The sequence below is a fragment of the Mandrillus leucophaeus genome, unplaced genomic scaffold (genome assembly GCF_000951045.1).
Source record: "Mandrillus leucophaeus isolate KB7577 unplaced genomic scaffold, Mleu.le_1.0 Scaffold235, whole genome shotgun sequence".
In the NCBI taxonomy this organism is placed as follows: Eukaryota; Metazoa; Chordata; class Mammalia; order Primates; family Cercopithecidae; genus Mandrillus; species Mandrillus leucophaeus.
In genome coordinates this window covers 2,949,703-2,966,543 of record NW_012102421.1, presented here as the reverse complement: position 1 = coordinate 2,966,543, position 16,841 = coordinate 2,949,703, and the positions used below count along the sequence as shown (strand labels likewise).

Here is a 16,841-nt window from a genome sequence, read left to right as displayed (position 1 = left end):
AGGCAACCATTATTATCACTATTTGGAAGGGAGAAACTGAGGCTCAGAGAGGTAAAATAAGTTCCTCAAGTTGACCTCTTAGGAAGAGGCACAGCAGGATTCCCCCGTGCACTAATCCCCAAGTGCTGCTTCCCCATAAAATGATGAAGTGTTTCCGCTCCGAAGACGACCCCCACTAGGCAATGGAGTCTGGTCCCTCTGGTCTGTTCCCACAAGGACTTTGCTCCTGCAATGACCCCTTTTTCTCTTCCATTTTTGGGTTTTTTTCCGTTAGCATAAAAATATTGTACAATAGTTCCCATTAAAACAAACAAAACTGTCTTGTCCTGAAGTCCACTTCCAGCTACTGCCTATTTCTCCATTCCCCTTTAGTTCACAGAAAAACTTCTGAACCTGTTGTTGTCTGTACTCACTGTCTCCACTGCCTCACCTCCCACTTTCTCGAATCCACTCTATGGAGCTGCTGTCTTTATTCTGCCACAAGGGCTCACCATGCTGCCAAGTCCAGCAATCAGTTCTTAGTCCTCATATGAAGTGACGGCTCAGCAGTGCTTGACACTGATGATCACGCCCTCCTCCCTACAGCACTCTCATCCCACAGCTCCTCATTTCCTCTGCAGGCACTGGCTGCCCTTCTGAGGCCCCTGTACTGGCTCCTCCTCTTCCTACCTCTGAATGCTGGGGTCCCCCACATTCACTAGGCTCAGTCTTCAGGCTCTTCTTTCCTGTCTATGCTCACTTTCGAAGCAAATAGTTTTCAGTCCTAACAGACATACTGCCCCCTTTCTATAACAGTATCTTTTATCACTCTCCCTGCTCTCTTGTCATAACGTATCTCAGGGAATCTGCAGACACATTTATAATTTAACACTGTAGCTATTCCATTTTAGAGAAGTAAAATTAGGTGTAATTTGAAAATACATAATTATGCTATTTTCTTATATCTAACTCTTAGTACCACACTGCACAAAAAATAAATACTTCTATCAGCCCTTGGCAAAGTTTAAGAAAAAGAAAAATAAATAAATAGACAAATACTACCATAACATTTAGTATTACATTTAATTTGACTTAGTATATAATCCCAAAATGATTACAAGAGTCAGCAGGTGTTAAAATCACATTCACTTTTTCTCTTCATTACTACTTGCTGTGAGACCTTGAGAATTGTACTAAGTCTCAGTTTCACCCTCAAAGATTTATTGATCCTCAAAGGAGCGAGTGAAATGAAATGCGTAGCTAACATTATATACTTGCTTGTGTGAAGTAAACATTGTTCCTAGCACATCACGTTTCACTTTGTTCCTCACCACGACCTTATCAGCCAGTCACTATAATATAATATTCCATTTCGTAAATGGGAAAACTGAGGCTCGGAATTAGAAATTGCCGAATGTCCCACAAAAAGTGGTGCAGCCAGGATTAGAGTCTGTCTCTACAGTCTGCATTGCTAGTGATTTTTTGATGACACAGGGTATATGGCAAATGCTCACAAAGCTTAGCTATTATTATTAAAATGTATTTCTACATTTCTTCTTCCCATCCTAACAAATAACTGGTTTTTGAAAATGTGAAATCCTGATGTGAATTTGAATGACTGATAATTTAATTTATTTTCAGTCAATTGTTATGTATGTTTTTTTTTTCTTCCCAGGACATGGTGACCCAGGCATCTCCATACCTATTTGAAGCTACAGGAAAACGATTTTATTTCAAAAATGTTGCTATTTTGATTCCGGAAACATGGAAGACAAAAGCTGACTATGTGAGACCAAAACTCGAGACCTACAAAAATGTGAGAATATCAAGTTCTCCTTTAAAATTCCACTTCCTCCTGTAACCCAGGTTTTTTAAAATCAAAATACTCTAAAATCAAACGTGATTGTTTAAAACTTACTCCAGCATGAATATGGTTAATTCATTTGCTGAAACTTTGTGATAATAAAAACTTTTTCTTAAATTTCAGGCTGATGTTCTGGTTGCTGAGTCTACTATTCCAGATGGTGATGAACCCTACACAGAGCACATAGGCAAGTGTGGAGACAAGGGTGAAAGGATCCACCTCACTCCTAATTTCCTAGCAGGAAAAAAGTTAAAAGAATATGGACCACAAGGTATGAACTACTCTACCATACTTCTCATACGATTTAACTATTTTATGTTCAAAGTGTATCAACACTAGCATTATCTTTGTGAGTAAGCACGTATAAGCCAAACTATTAGAGTTTAAAACATCATCGCATTTTTCACTTGAAATGGAACATGCATTTCACTTAGAATTTCTAGCATTTTTCAGCTATGAATTTAGTTTACTTTAGATACATGTATAAATATAGTATTTTGAATTTTCATAAATTATTGTAGCATCATACTATAACTGTAAAAGAATTTAATTTGTATTATTAAGTTTCTATGGATATGTAAGGAGACAACGGAATTAAATCTTCTGCCTGCAATTCATATGATAGCCACGAGATGGCGAATATGTGCAGTGTTCTCAGACGTGCATTCAAATTATGTATGAATCTTGTTAAAATGTGGATTCTCCTTTAGGAGACGGAGGCGGGCGGATCACGAGGTCAGTAAATCAAGATCCTCCTGGCTAACACAGTGAAACCCCGTCTCTACTAAAAAATACAAAAAAATTAGCCGGGCGTGGTGGCGGACGCCTGTAGTCCCAGTTACTTGGCAGGCTGAGCCAGGAGAATGGCGTGAATCTGGGAGGCGGAGGTTACAGAGAGCCGAGATCCGGCCACTGCACTCCAGCCTGGGAGACAGAGTGAGACACCGTCTCAAAAAAAAAAAAAAAAAAAAAAAAAGTGGATTCTCATTCATTAGGTGTGGAGTGGGACTCAAGAATCTGCAGTTTTAACAAGCTCAGAGGAGATGTTGATTCTACTGGTCTGTGGCTCACACTTTGAGTAGCAGACAGAATACCTTTGCAATTCAGCTCTCAAAAACATGTAACTAAAGAAAAAACTCCAATGATAAACTTTATCATTTATATATGAGGTATACATCATAATTATTGGAGGAAGTATTAAGTAATGACATATATATAAAATGTACTTTTCAAGTATAATCAAATGTGATTCATTACTAAATAACTAGCATTAGATTTCTTTATCTCAAAAAAGGTTTGGATCCCCTAGAACCAGCTTGATTTTCTTTTCTTAAACACATAAGGCAGAGAAAACAAGAAAACAAAAGAACACTATCCAAGCCCCACTCCCAAATACACTAGAGCGCTTAAAGACCTGATCAAAAGGATGTGTCAAGCGTACCTCTTTGTTGTTCTACAACACATTTCACCTCCATAACAGGAACAGAACATTCTCAATGTATGGCTCAACAAATAAGTGTTGAATTGATTGACCTAACTGCCCCATTCCACTCCTGAGCCCACTCCAGCCATCACGATCATATATAAAACCGTTCCTTTATAATGTCTCCTTTCTGTACTGTGACTCCACTCCAATTCTCTCACAATCTTCCTTTAAAGAGACCTTTTAAGAGAACACCTACAAAATAAAGTCCCAATCCTTAGTGTGGGATACTAGAGTTTCCACAGAATGCACCACCTCACATAACCGTCCAAATTCAGCCTTCCTTGGAATTTACATTCCAGAAAAACTGAGCTATACGTAAGTCATTAAGATTTCATTCAAGTTTAACAAATATCACTGAATGCCTGCTACGTTCTAGACACTATGTGCCCAGATATGACAGTGAAGAAGTCATATTGTCGGTCCTCGTGGAGACAATTTTCTATTGCGGGAGACTGGCAATTAAGTAGCAACGACTGTTTATCATTGTAAGTTCCTAATGGGAGATAGTGAAATGCAAATGGGGAGTACTGGGCCTAGGATGAGGATATCAGGGCAGGCTTCTAGGCATACAGAAGCTTGATTTTCAAAGAAGAATAGGAGTTATCCAGGCAAAGATAGGAAGGAAGTATTCCAAGCTAAGGAAACACAGGTAAAAAAGACCAGAGTTGAACAAGAGCATGATGTGACCTAGGAAAAAAGGAGTTCAGGAACTCATCCTAATTCTAGAGTTTGGGAAGTGAGTGGAGAACAGCAAGAAACAAGGCTGCAGAGAAGAGCAGGCCTGAGGCATCAGGGACCTTGTACACCATGTTGAGAAGTTGGACTTTCCCTGAAGGATGGAGACATGGAAGCCAATCTGGTGACTATTGCAGCAATTTAGGAGTAAGTGGCAATGGGCCTGGAAAGGTGAGAATGAATAAAACAGACAGAGATGGAGTAAGCAGACCTTGAGGTTTGATGAGATAGGAGCCATGAGGAAGAAGAATTGGTTGAGGATGTTGCCGTGGCTGCTGTGGGAATGCCTGGGCTCCCATAGCCGCCTTTGCTGACCTCTGTCATCATGCTTGCACCACCAGGCATTTTAGCTTCTAATCACACATGCCCTCCACTACACCAGGAGCTACGTGAGGACACGGCAGCTGTTTCTCTGTGTCTGAATGGCTGCTTGGCACTTACGAGGTGCCTGATTAACATTTGATAAGCCAAAATGAGTATTCACATTTCAAGAAAATGTACAGCTATGATATTAGATCTAAAGAAATCAAGTCTTTCATTTAAAAAATTAACACAGCAAAGCATAAATATTCCAAAACATTGCTTTCTCCTAGTGTGAGAAGGTAATTTTGCCATTCTTATTGTAATCAGTTTTTAAAAATACTTTCTCACAGGTAGGGCATTTGTCCATGAGTGGGCTCATCTACGATGGGGAGTATTTGATGAGTACAATAATGATGAGAAATTCTACTTATCCAATGGAAGAATCCAAGCAGTAAAGTATGTATATTTTTATTTAACTTGTTCCAAACTATTTTAAATTGCAACCTTTTTTTTCTTGAATTGATTACTTTAAAAAATGTGTGTCCTGTCTTATTTTCTAATTCAAATTCATTCTTAGTGCCTTCTTTTTCAGAGTTCCACAAAACCACTGTTTTGTTACTTTACAAGTGTTTCAGTTCATTGAATTCTTCACTCTGCAGCTAGAAATCATTTGCGTCCTTTTTTTTTTTTTTAACTGTACCAACTATAAAAAATCTACAGGTGCTGTGTTCAGTGTCTCCATCATCCCATACCAGCACCAGTGACATAAACAGAGCTAATGAGGCTCTTCAGTGCCTTGAGGGCAGAATAATATCTTTTTTTTTTTTTTTTTTTTTTTGAGAAAGGGTGTTGCTCTGTCACCCAGGCTGGAGTGCAGTGATGCTATCATGGCTCACTGCAGCCTCGGCCTCCTGGGCTCAAGTTATCCTCCCACCTCAGCCTCCCGAGTAGCTGGGACTACAGGCACACATTACCACATCAGACTAATTTTTATATATGATGGAGTCTCATCATGTTGCCCAGGCTGGTCTTAAGTTTTCGTACAGACAGGGTGTCCTTATGTTGCCCAGGCTGGTGTTGAACTCCTGGGCTCAAGAGATCTTCCCACTTCAGCCTGCCAAAGTGCTGGGATTATTTCTGCCATCATGGTGGTGTGAGCCACCATGCCCACCCAGTCCAGAATGGTATCTGTGTGGACTTTATCAGTATGAATGGGCTTGGGAGGGACTGTGAAACTTATCTGAAAAACAGTTTGAATATCAAAGCAAAACAGAAACTCCTCCCAGTTTGAATTAAACCTTGCGCGATGTCAGTAGAAATCAAGCACAACCCTTGGAAAGAACGCTTGGCTGCCGTGAATGTATGAGCTAATTCTTGCAACCAGCAGTCTCAGCGCACAAAAACTGCTTTAGTGCAAACAGAAGTGATAGGGAACTTCCCAATGTATTTTAAAGAGTTAGTATAACTCAGACACTAAAACCTGACAAATGGAATGAAAAAAATTCTGTAGCTACAGCCTCTCTAAAAAGATAGAAGCGAAGATTTCAAATAAAAGGATAGAAAATTACATCTGGCAAAATTAAGGTAATAATAAACACATTAAAGCCAAATGAGAATGTGTTCCAGAAATCCAAAAATGTTGTAATAGTAAGTAATGAATATAGTACATGAAGAAAAGAAGAAAATAAATGATTGTTCCAATAGATTCTCAAAAGAAACTTGATAAAAATGCACATTTATTCCTGCATTTAAGAACAATACCCTCTTTTTAAGTAGAAGTTGGTACAGCATCCTCTCCATGTCTGCTCCCAGTCTTGCTTGCCTGATAGCCCTTTAAGATGCACTCAGCTTTGATTCCTGTCTCGGCCTAGTACAACTTTTTCAAAAGGGACTCAGAACTCAGTTCTGGCTTCCATTTGTCCCACAAGACCATTACTGCTCTTTACTTTTCCCTTTCTTTATAACAGTCAGACTCTGTACACTTGGTCCATTTCCATTATATTATGCCTTAGTGTTGGATCTCTTCAGGCATAAAGAGACACCAAGTAGGCTGGGCACAGTGGCTCACATCTGTAATCCCAGCACTTTGGGAGGCCCAGGCAGGATCACCTGAGGTCAGGAGTTCGAAACCAGCCTGGCCAACATGGCAAAACTCTGTCTCTACTAAAAATACAACAAAACTGGTCAGGTGTGGTGGCACACACCTATAATCCCAGCTACTCAGGAGGCTGAGGCAGGAGAATTGGTTGAACCCGGGAGGTGGAGGTTGCAGTGAGCCGAGATTGTGCCAGTATTCTTTCTGATAGAATATTTCTTTCCAGAGATATTCTAGAAATGAGTACATATACAACACGTTTTTCTTTCCACAGATAAGACATGATCACCATGTCCTCTTTAAACCTTTTAATTTTAATATATTAATAATATGGATTGCTCATTATCTTCCAAATTTTTAAATTATTTGTAAGGCTTAGAAGCAATCACACAAGTGACAGCACTGCCCAGGACAGGAGGTTACTTCATTCATATGATACAGAGCATCTGTTGAGAGCCAACAATCTACCTCATATTTAATAGGGAAACACTAGAGACACTGCCAGGACTAAGAATGGCCACTGTTATCACAATTATTCAACCTTGCTTAGGAAATTGTGGCCAACGTAATAAAACCGGGGAGGTAAAAAGATGGAAAGGAAGAGAGAAAATCACTGTTACGCAGATGATCTGTGATCCACTTAGAAAACACAAGGAAATAAACTGAAATTAAAATTGACAAGGGAAGCCAATAAGGTGACCAGGTACAAAATAAATATTCAAATTACTTTTCCATATATTAGCAATAACCAGTTCAAAAATATAATACTCCAAGACAGCAATGAAAGGTATAATAAAAGTAGAAACAACGCTAAAAAATGTGGAAGACATATTTAAAGAAAACTATAAAATCCTTCTCAAGGGGTTAAAAGAAAACCAAGATAAATTGAGAGACATTCAATTCATGGAAGATATAAACAAATTTCATATATAGGTTTTATGAAATTCTAGTCAAAAGTACATCAATTTTTACCTCATTAAAAAAAATCCAAGAGTTCGTTTAGTAGATAGTAGCTAAGATCATTTTGGAGAAAAGATGTCCTTGTTTCTTGGATCATGAGAGGAAAATCACAGAAAGGCAATCAGACTCTGACCCTTTGAAATGACAACATCACCTACACATCTAACCTTCCTATATTTTCAGATGTTCAGTAGGTATTACTGGTAGAAATTACTGGTAGTAATGAGAGATGTAAATTTGACAAGGATGAGGTTCATGTATTATCTAGTAAGTTACTGTCAGTGGGATGAAAGCTCTCACAGATGGTTGTTAGAGGCATAAATTCATGCAACTTTTCTGGAAAGCAATTTGGGTGACACATACTAAATTTAAAAATTTGCTGATCCTGTGATTTCATGTTTAAAAATGCATTTCGTGTTTAAAAATGCATTGTAAGGACATGATAGAGAAGCTGTATCAACAGGCTTTAAAATGTTCAAACTTTTGGATCTAGTAATTACTCAGGGAATCAATCACAGGGCAAACTTGGAAATACAGTCAAAATTGGATATGAAATTTTGTTTATTCATTGATGTTTTATTTATAGTACTGACAGATTGGGAGGGGAAACTAAGTTCAACAAGTTAGTCTGAATACATATGATGGTATTAAACGATATAAAATTATTAAGATCACATTTTGAAAATTGTTTTTTTTTGTTTTTTTGTTTTTTTTTTTTTGAGGCAGTCTCAACTGTGTCTCCCAGGCTGGAGTGCAGTGGTGCGATCTCAGCTCACTGCAACCTCTGCGTTCCAGGTTCAAGTGATTGTCATGCCTTAGCTTCCCAAGTAGCTGGGATTACAGGTGCACACCACCATGCCCAGCTAATTTTTATTGTATTTCTGGTAGAGTTGGGTTTTGCCACATTGCCCAGGCTGGTCTCAAATTCCTGGCCTCAAGCAATCCACCCACCTCAGCCTCCCGAAGTGCTGGGATTATAGGTATGAGTCACTGCACCCAGCCACATTTTGAAAAATATTAAATAATACATAAATATATAAATAAATAATAATATTAAAAAGTTAAATATGCTAAGGTTTTTTAAAGCAGGAAACAAAGCTATATGTGCAGTGTTATGTTAATATATATATATTCAACATGGTAACAGTAGCTCATTTCTGATGGTGAGACATGGTTTTTTTCTTTTCTTCATGCTTTTTGCCATTTTCCAAATTTTCTATAGTGCTCATGCATTGTTATATGGTTAAAAAGTAAAATTAAACAATAAGATGTAGGGGGAAAGCATTCCAACTGTAATAGCAACAAAACTCATAAATACCTAATACATGGAAACATTTAAAATACCTATGAACATATCAGAACTCCGCAAAAGTCGTATGCAATAAACTAATTAGAAAACAAACAAATAAGAAATGTCAGAAAATCTTTTGCTGGGAAATAAAAGAGGGCTCTTGACCTTCTAGGGATGACGGGAATAGATTCAGAGGTGCCTGAGGACTTACGTCTGTATTAATGCTAACAACAGCCCTAAGCCAGACTTGGCTCTTCTGCTGCATAGAAATACATTCTAATACCATTTTTGTAATCCCCCCAGATACTTTCTGGCAAACAGAAATGACTCTGATGACAGTTTAACAATTTTGCTACGATGGGATGTCCTTGTTTCTTGGATCATGAGAGGAAAATCACAGAAAGGCAATCTGTCAGAAACTGAGCATAGACTCTGACCTTTTGAAATGATGACATCACCTACACATCTAACCTTCCTATATTTTCAGATGTTCAGTAGGTATTACTGGTGAAACTGGAGTAAACAGGTGTCAGGGAGGCAGCTGTTCCATCGGAAAATGCACATTCGATAAAACAACAGGACTCTACAAAAAAGGATGTGAGTTTATACCCCATTCCCAACAGACTGAGAAGGCTTCTATAATGTTTGCACAACATGTTGATTCTGTAAGTACCTTGTTTTCCCTCCTGCCACCCCCCCACCCCCCGCTCTCAGATTCTTTTGAATTTAGTGAGGCTTTTACTCCAAGTGCTCCAAGGGAGAATCAAAGTTTAGAGAAATCATCAGTGAGCAGTGGATTATCTCTGGGACAAGCTGGGTGTGCAAGTCAAGGATAAAGTCCTATCTTCCTTCCCCTCACCCTCCTTGTGTCCACGCTTTCTTCTCCATCATCCTCCCCCAACTAGTTTTTAGTTCAAGTGCTTAGGATTACTTTAAATACTCACAAAGGCATACAAGCACACACATTCTTACTTAAGTAAGGACTTTACCCAGGGGGATTGGGCAGTTCCTTTTATTAGTTAATGAAGACATGATCAGTAGGCTCTTGATTTAACTTTTCAGAGAGTTCTTTTCAGCCTGCATGTTTGCTTTTGGTTAACTGAAATTTTCTATCTTTTTAAGCGTGTTGGTTATGTTAGGGAGTTCATATATAGTTAAAATAGCTTTAAAGTTTTAAAATTCTTAATTTTTTTTATGACCAACTGGTCATAAAATGAACTTGGCCAGTTATTGATATTACTGCTAAATATATAAGTCAGAAATTTTGCACAAAATGAGATTGAAGGCATCAGTTAACTGACTTCAGTGGGAAGTCTCTCTTATCTTCCAGTCTCATATAAAATTACGTTTTCCTTTTGGAATGGAGGTTGAAATAAATTGCAAGAGTCTGTCAATAGGAATGTAGCATAAGTTTTTAAAATGTGATGCACCATGGCTCACCAGGCCCATCGTCCTTCAATTTGGCATTGCAGTCCATTCCCAGGCCTATTCAGAAACTTCCAGGAGGAGGCCCAGATTATATATTTTAAATTAGCCACAGAGTTAAATCTGATGCCTAGTCAGGTGGGTAGCCTCTGCCTGGGGTTTACACAAAAGTTTTTCAGGTCTTCTTCCTAAAAAGTATCCATACTGATAACATAAAAACATTACCAAAACATATGACCTGAAAAATGCACATAAAGAGAAAAATGTTGTACAACTAATGATTACTTTCTAAATTAATAGAATCCTAGATACTAGGATTTATAATTGAATGATAATATTGTAAAGTCACTGAGAGGAGGAATCATGTTACTTCTCTTTTGTATACTATGCCTTAATAAAAAATCCCCCACATGTGAGGGATATAAATACTAGCAAGTGTTATATGACATAGGAAAGGGAAAGGAACCATCATTTATTGGCTGTGTTAGTATTGACCCTAGTGCCTATATTCTCATTTATTCCCTGCATAATAACTATCACTATTTTGTAGATTTAAATATTCAGGTGCAGACAGGTTAAGGTTAGTCAAAAAACAACAAAGTTATATTGAGTTTTTGTTATGTGTCAGACACTAGGGCTAAATTTTGAGGAAGCAAATTTAGTAAGCAGGTTTTGTAATAGATGGTGTATTCATTCATTTTCACACCACTATAAACTATACCTAAGACTGGGTAATTTATAAATGAAAGAGGTTTCACTGACTCACAGTTCCACATGGCTAAGGTGGCCTCAGGAAACTTGCAATCTTAGTGGAAGGTGAAGGGGAAGCAAGGCACACCTTACCAGGCGGCAGGAGAGAGAGAATGCAGCCACTTACAAAATCATCAGATCCTGTGGGAACTCACTCAATATCACAAGAACAGCATGGGGGAAACCATCTCAATGATCCAGTCACCTCCCACCAGATCCCTCCCTCAACACGTGGGGATTACAAATCAAGATGAGATTTGGGTGGGGACACAGAACCAAACCATATCAGATGGATTTACAGTCCAATAAGTGCATTGCAATGTTAAAGGGGCCTTATTGAAATTTCTACAAGATACTATGAGGCTGTAAAGGGCAGAATGGAAATTCTCAGTAGGAAGAGTAGAAAATGAAGAAACATTTTGGAAGTGACTTTTTGGCTGAACATGAAGGTAGTTTACAACATAGAAGACAGAGGAAGAGCAAAGCCTTAGAGATGCCAAAGGCTGGCAAGTATGGGAACTGACAGGCTATAGTGGGGTAAATTAAGAGACATGGAACACACAGCCAGAACGAGAATGGAGAAGGAAGCAAAGTTCCAAGTCACAGAGTTTGCCGTTGGTATATGAAGGAGAGGATTGTAATGTATGAACAATCATGAGCCACCAAAGGGTGTTAAGCAGAGGAATAAGAGGAAAGACTCTCAGGCAGCTGGGAGGTGGACCAAACAGAGAGGAAACAAGATGCAAAAGTTACACAGGAAACTGCAATCATCTGAGGGAGGGACTGTGATGGCTTGGGTGATGGATATTTCATTGGAGATGGAGAAAAGATGATGAAATGGAGAGACAGTGAAATGTATTGGTCTTGGTTACTTTTTAGGAGGGAAAAGGTAGGAAAACTTCCAGTTTCCTAATTTTGGTGATGGAGTGTATAGTGGTGACATCAAGTTAGGAAATACATGAGGAGGAGGAGCAGATGGGAGGAAGGTGATAAGGTCAACAATGAACACGAGGAGTTTGAGGAGCATGTGAGACCTCCGAGTGGATTTTGGAGAGAGCTGGAACATTGGGAGTTGAAGGTTGGAATACAGTGTGTTAGTAAATGAGTGGGAAGAAAGGAAGTGGAGTTTGGTAGTATAAGGATGGAGAGATAAGATGGTTCCAAGAGAGGAATGCTGGAAAGGGTGCCATGGAGAGAGTAGTGATGGCTTGAAATGGTAAATATGAGGAGTAGGAAGGAAACCAAAAAGAAGAGGTAAATGGATTGCCGAGGAGCACTAAGGGTCTAATGAGATTGAAGGCCTGGTTTAAGGCAGGAAGTCTGCATTATGACCATGATTTTCCCCAGCACTGTTTTACAGTGATTGTGCAATTGAGCCAAGGTTATGCAATAGCAGAGCAGACAGGAAAAGGACAGAGGATTAAACTATTTTAAATGTGGATTTAGAATATTTCTATCAGGCTGGGCATAGTGGCTCATGCCTGTAATCCCAGCACTGTGGGAGGCCGAGGTGGGCAGATCACTTTAGCTCAGGAGTTCAAGACAAGCCTGAGCAACATGGAAAAACCCCATCTCTACTAAAAATACAAAAATAAGCCAGGCATGGTGGCACAAACCTGTAGTCCCAACTACGCGGGAGGCTGAGGTGGGAGGCTTACTTGAGCCCAGGAGGTAGAAGCTGCAGTGAGCTAAGATTGTGCCACTGCACTCCAGCGGCTGACTAAGTGATACCTTGTCTCAAAATAAAAGAAAATATTTCTAACAAATTATCAAATATTTTACCACATAGTTTACCATTATCTATATCATTTCATTGACAATTTCAGGTAGTTGAATTCTGTACAGAACAAAACCACAACAAAGAGGCTCCAAACATGCAAAATACAAAATGCAATCTCCGAAGCACATGGGAAGTGATCCGTGATTCTGAGGACTTTAAGAAAACCACTCCTACGACAACACAGCCACCCAATCCCACCTTCTCATTGCTGCAGATTGGACAAAGAATTGTGTGTTTAGTCCTTGATAAATCTGGAAGCATGGCGGTATGTTCAATGAGTCTTGGTCTTCTGGATGCTGGTCACAGATATGCATGTTCTGGACCCTGACTCGGAACTGGTTGGGAATAAACATAACCCGAGGGCCAGAATGGTTGTAACTATAACATTGTCTTCAGAAATGCCCACTTCACTTTTGTTCAACAAAGATTCAGCATCAACTATCTCATTTGCCAAATTGAATTAATTTTCAATTTATGAGCCAAGATCTGATGAATTATATGAGCTTAACATTTTTAATGTTTCATTGACGATATATAAGTCTATAGGTCCACAGCCTTATGTATTACTCTGTTCTCATACTGCTATAAAGAAATACCCAAGACTGGGTAATTTATAAAGGAAAGAGGTTTAATTGACGCACAGTTCCCCACGGCTGGGGAGGCCTCAGGAAATTTACAATCATGGTGGAAGGGAAAGCAGGGATGTCTTACATGGCAGCAGGAGAGAGAGTGAGAAAGAGAGAAAGAGAGAGAGAGCGAGCGCACAAAGTGGGAAGAGTCCCTTATAAAACATCAGATCTTGTGATAACTCACTCACTATAGTGAGAACATCATGGAAGAAACCACCTCCATGTTCCAATTACCTCCTACCAGGTCCCTCTATTGACATGTGGGGATTATGGGGATTACAATTTGAGGTGAGATTTGGTTGAGGACACAGAGCTAAACCATATCACCTGATACAGAACTTATCTAGAATTATTACTAATGCATTGAACTTTAATGATTATGTAATCTGTTTTTATCTTTTACTATTTATACACTGGCCCTAAAATTCTACCCAAAGATGCTGCTAAATATAAATAAGAAGTTTTTCCCCCTAGGATATGCCTCAAGTAAGCTTATGGTCATTTGCTCTACATTCATGCAGCCACTTCCAAATTCCCTATTGCCTTTTCTGTTATTAGTCTTTCCATCTAAATGTAACCTGTTTTTCTTTTGCTTCTCCATATAGACTGGTAACCGCCTCAATCGACTGAATCAAGCAGGCCAGCTTTTCCTGCTGCAGATAATTGAGCTGCGGTCCTGGGTTGGGATGGTGACATTTGACAGTGCTGCCCATGTACAAAGTGAACTCATACAGATAAACAGTGGCAGTGACAGGGACACACTCACCAAAAGATTACCTACAGCAGCTTCAGGAGGGACGTCCATCTGCTCTGGGCTTCGATCGGCATTTACTGTGAGATGTGTTTTTCTATTGTAGTTTGGAATGTTTGCAATTTATGTTGCTTAACAAATTTCCATTTCCAGTGTTTCCGTGCATGCCTAGGGTCCAACTGGATGACAGAGCCAAGGTCAGAGCAATGGTTCAAATGATGCAAAGATACAAACCTCCAAAGATACTAGTAACCAATTCATTTATGCTTTTATGCTTTTTTGCATCTGTGCATTCATGATTTTCTGCATGCGTATCTGCATTCAAAATATTCATGGTGTGCCTTCTACATGCCAGGCAATGTGCTAGGCCCTAAGAATACCATGAGGGCCAAATAGACACTACCCTTCTGTCATGGAATTTACCATCTTATTGGGGGAGACACATTAACCAAAATATAACACAAATAAGTGTATATTTACAAACTACAATGAATGCTGTGAAGTAAAGGTACACAATGATGTAAAAAAGTATCTTCTATGGGAATAAAGAGGTCTGTGAATATGGTTAAGCTTTGAGGCAACTGAACACTCCAAACTTTAGGGCATATCAGACCTCCTTTTGGGAAAGCAAATAGTTTATTTATTGAAGCAGGAGGCCTTGGGGACTGTAACTATGATTGTATTGGGGTAATACCTAAAAATCTCATCTGACCATCCAATCACATCATTCCTCTACTTAGATGTCCTGTCTTCCCATTTTCAGCGAAATTAAGAAAAAAATTCTCTATCTAATGTGTAAAATCTATCATGATGCAGCTTTTATCTACCTTTCCAGGCTTAAGCACCAGGGACTCTCTGCCAGGCAGCCTGTGTTTAAGCAACTGGATAACCTGTCCTTCAGAGCTTCCACATCTTTGCCACACTATGTCCTCACCAGAGCACTGTCTCTTCCCTTCTTTGAACTTTTAATCATGCTCATTCTTCAAAGACCCATCTCAGACACCACCTGCTTCTTGACATCTTTCCTAATTCTTTCAACCATATAGAATTGCTTCCTAAACCCTATAACTCTTAAAAGAAATTCCCTCTTATGACATCTAGCTAGTCTGTCTTACATTCTAATTATCCATTGTAATTGAGAAGAACTACTTTAGGAATAGGACTTATCTTCTTACCTCCTAGACTGCTATCACAATATCATTTATGCAGGAGGTTCTTAGTAAATAAAATTGAATTCATTGTTTGATGCACTAACACCTGATGTTTAGTTGCTGCAAGTATAAAATGCAATATTCCATATTTACCTGGAGGCTATTTAGCCACATGAAACAGAATAGGAGATTGAAAGGGGCTGGCAGGGATAAGGTCTCAGAACCTCGCAGTATCTTAGGCGAGTTTGCCCTAAGCCTGCTCGTTGGGCACATCACACTCAATAGTGCTGTTCCAGTTTTCCACGTGGCAGCGGAAATCTGTAGTTTCCAGCTGACACTGCTTGATGTGGACAATGGGCTTGACCATTTCTTCAAGTGCTTCTGTCCCTCTGACCATTTTGGTCCACTTTGAAGATCAGTTCCCTGAAAGTGGTTTCTATTGCATATACAGTCAGCTGCGAAACCCTCGTCCAGATGCCTGCATGCATCTGCGTTTTATTACCCCTGTCACCCACCCAAGCCTTGACTAAAGGAGCAAATAAGGGAGGAAAACAGACAATGAAATCACTGATGTGCTGTACCAAACTCTTACTATGCAAGACCCTAGGGGAGATGACTAATGCCAGATGGCACGGTGGTAAAGAGAGAACTTCTGATTCTGCATTTTCCATTCAGATGAGTAAGAGAGAGAGTGCTATACCAGTGGAATTTAGGATGCCTCCTGGAGTGGAGTCTGGGTGTGGGGTGGGAGAAGCTCATGTGGCTTCAGGGTGATGAGGTAAAGGACCTTGGATGTTATACTGTCTTCAAGATCCCTGCTAGTCCCTGCTGCAGGCCCTGGTCAGGTCTGCCCTGGGCTCCTTGCAGTGGTGTCTGCTGTAGCCATAGCAGTTTGGCTTGTTCTCTTGGCTTGCTCAGGGCCCAGTGGTCCTTCCCCGCTGACTCAGTCCCACCCTGGCTCTCCCTGTTGGAGAGGAGCCCTGAGCACCACCCTGTCCTCCATCCAGCCTCTAGCCACACTGTACACTCCTCAACCTCTGTGGCAGGATTATCTTTCTCTCACTTGCCAACACTCAACTCAGCTGTCTTCTGTCTCCCCTTTAGGATATATGGGAACATTTGCCTGTTTTCCATGACACACAGTAGTTATGGGAAGTGAGACAAGAAAATCCAAATTGGGCCTCTCTGGCCTGCAGCTTAGTAAGGCCAAAGCCGTGATCACAGCTGATAGGCTTCTGGGCTCTGAGCTCCTTGACACAGCAACAGTCACAGTTCTGTTCTCTTCCAGGGAGTCAAGGCAGCCTCCTCTAATAGCTGAAACAGAGAGAGAGGTGGAAGCCTCCTTTCCCTTCAACCTTCAGAGGACACCTTCTTTTCTGAGATTCTAGGCCTTTGGAGGATGCCTTCTTATCTGAGATTCTAGGTCAGAGAGATGCTTAGGCTTGATTGCTTATTTCCCCTATTTCTGGGTCTCTCCTTCCACTCCTTTTAGGGGAAGAGTGGACTCTTGCTTTCTCTTCTTAAATAGATAGCATTATTATTTTATCTAATTTTCCTTCCATCCTAATCTTATTCAACATTGGCAGGAGTATCCTCTCTACGCCATGTAAAAAAATAAATAAATAATCCAAATGTACCAGGA

General features: G+C 39.8%; 1 protein-coding gene across 1 annotated transcript in view; it reads left to right on the top strand.

Moving 5' to 3' along the window:
• The window catches only part of LOC105541187 (calcium-activated chloride channel regulator 1), a 33,755-nt gene that overhangs the window by 4,997 nt on the left and 11,917 nt on the right, over nt 1–16,841 (top strand). The window contains exons 3-8 of the mRNA XM_011982101.1: nt 1,655–1,795; nt 1,967–2,114; nt 4,718–4,823; nt 9,201–9,378; nt 12,715–12,933; nt 13,903–14,130. Of these exons, the coding sequence (XP_011837491.1) occupies nt 1,655–1,795; nt 1,967–2,114; nt 4,718–4,823; nt 9,201–9,378; nt 12,715–12,933; nt 13,903–14,130 (1,020 nt within the window). The remainder of the gene's footprint in view (nt 1–1,654; nt 1,796–1,966; nt 2,115–4,717; nt 4,824–9,200; nt 9,379–12,714; nt 12,934–13,902; nt 14,131–16,841) is intronic.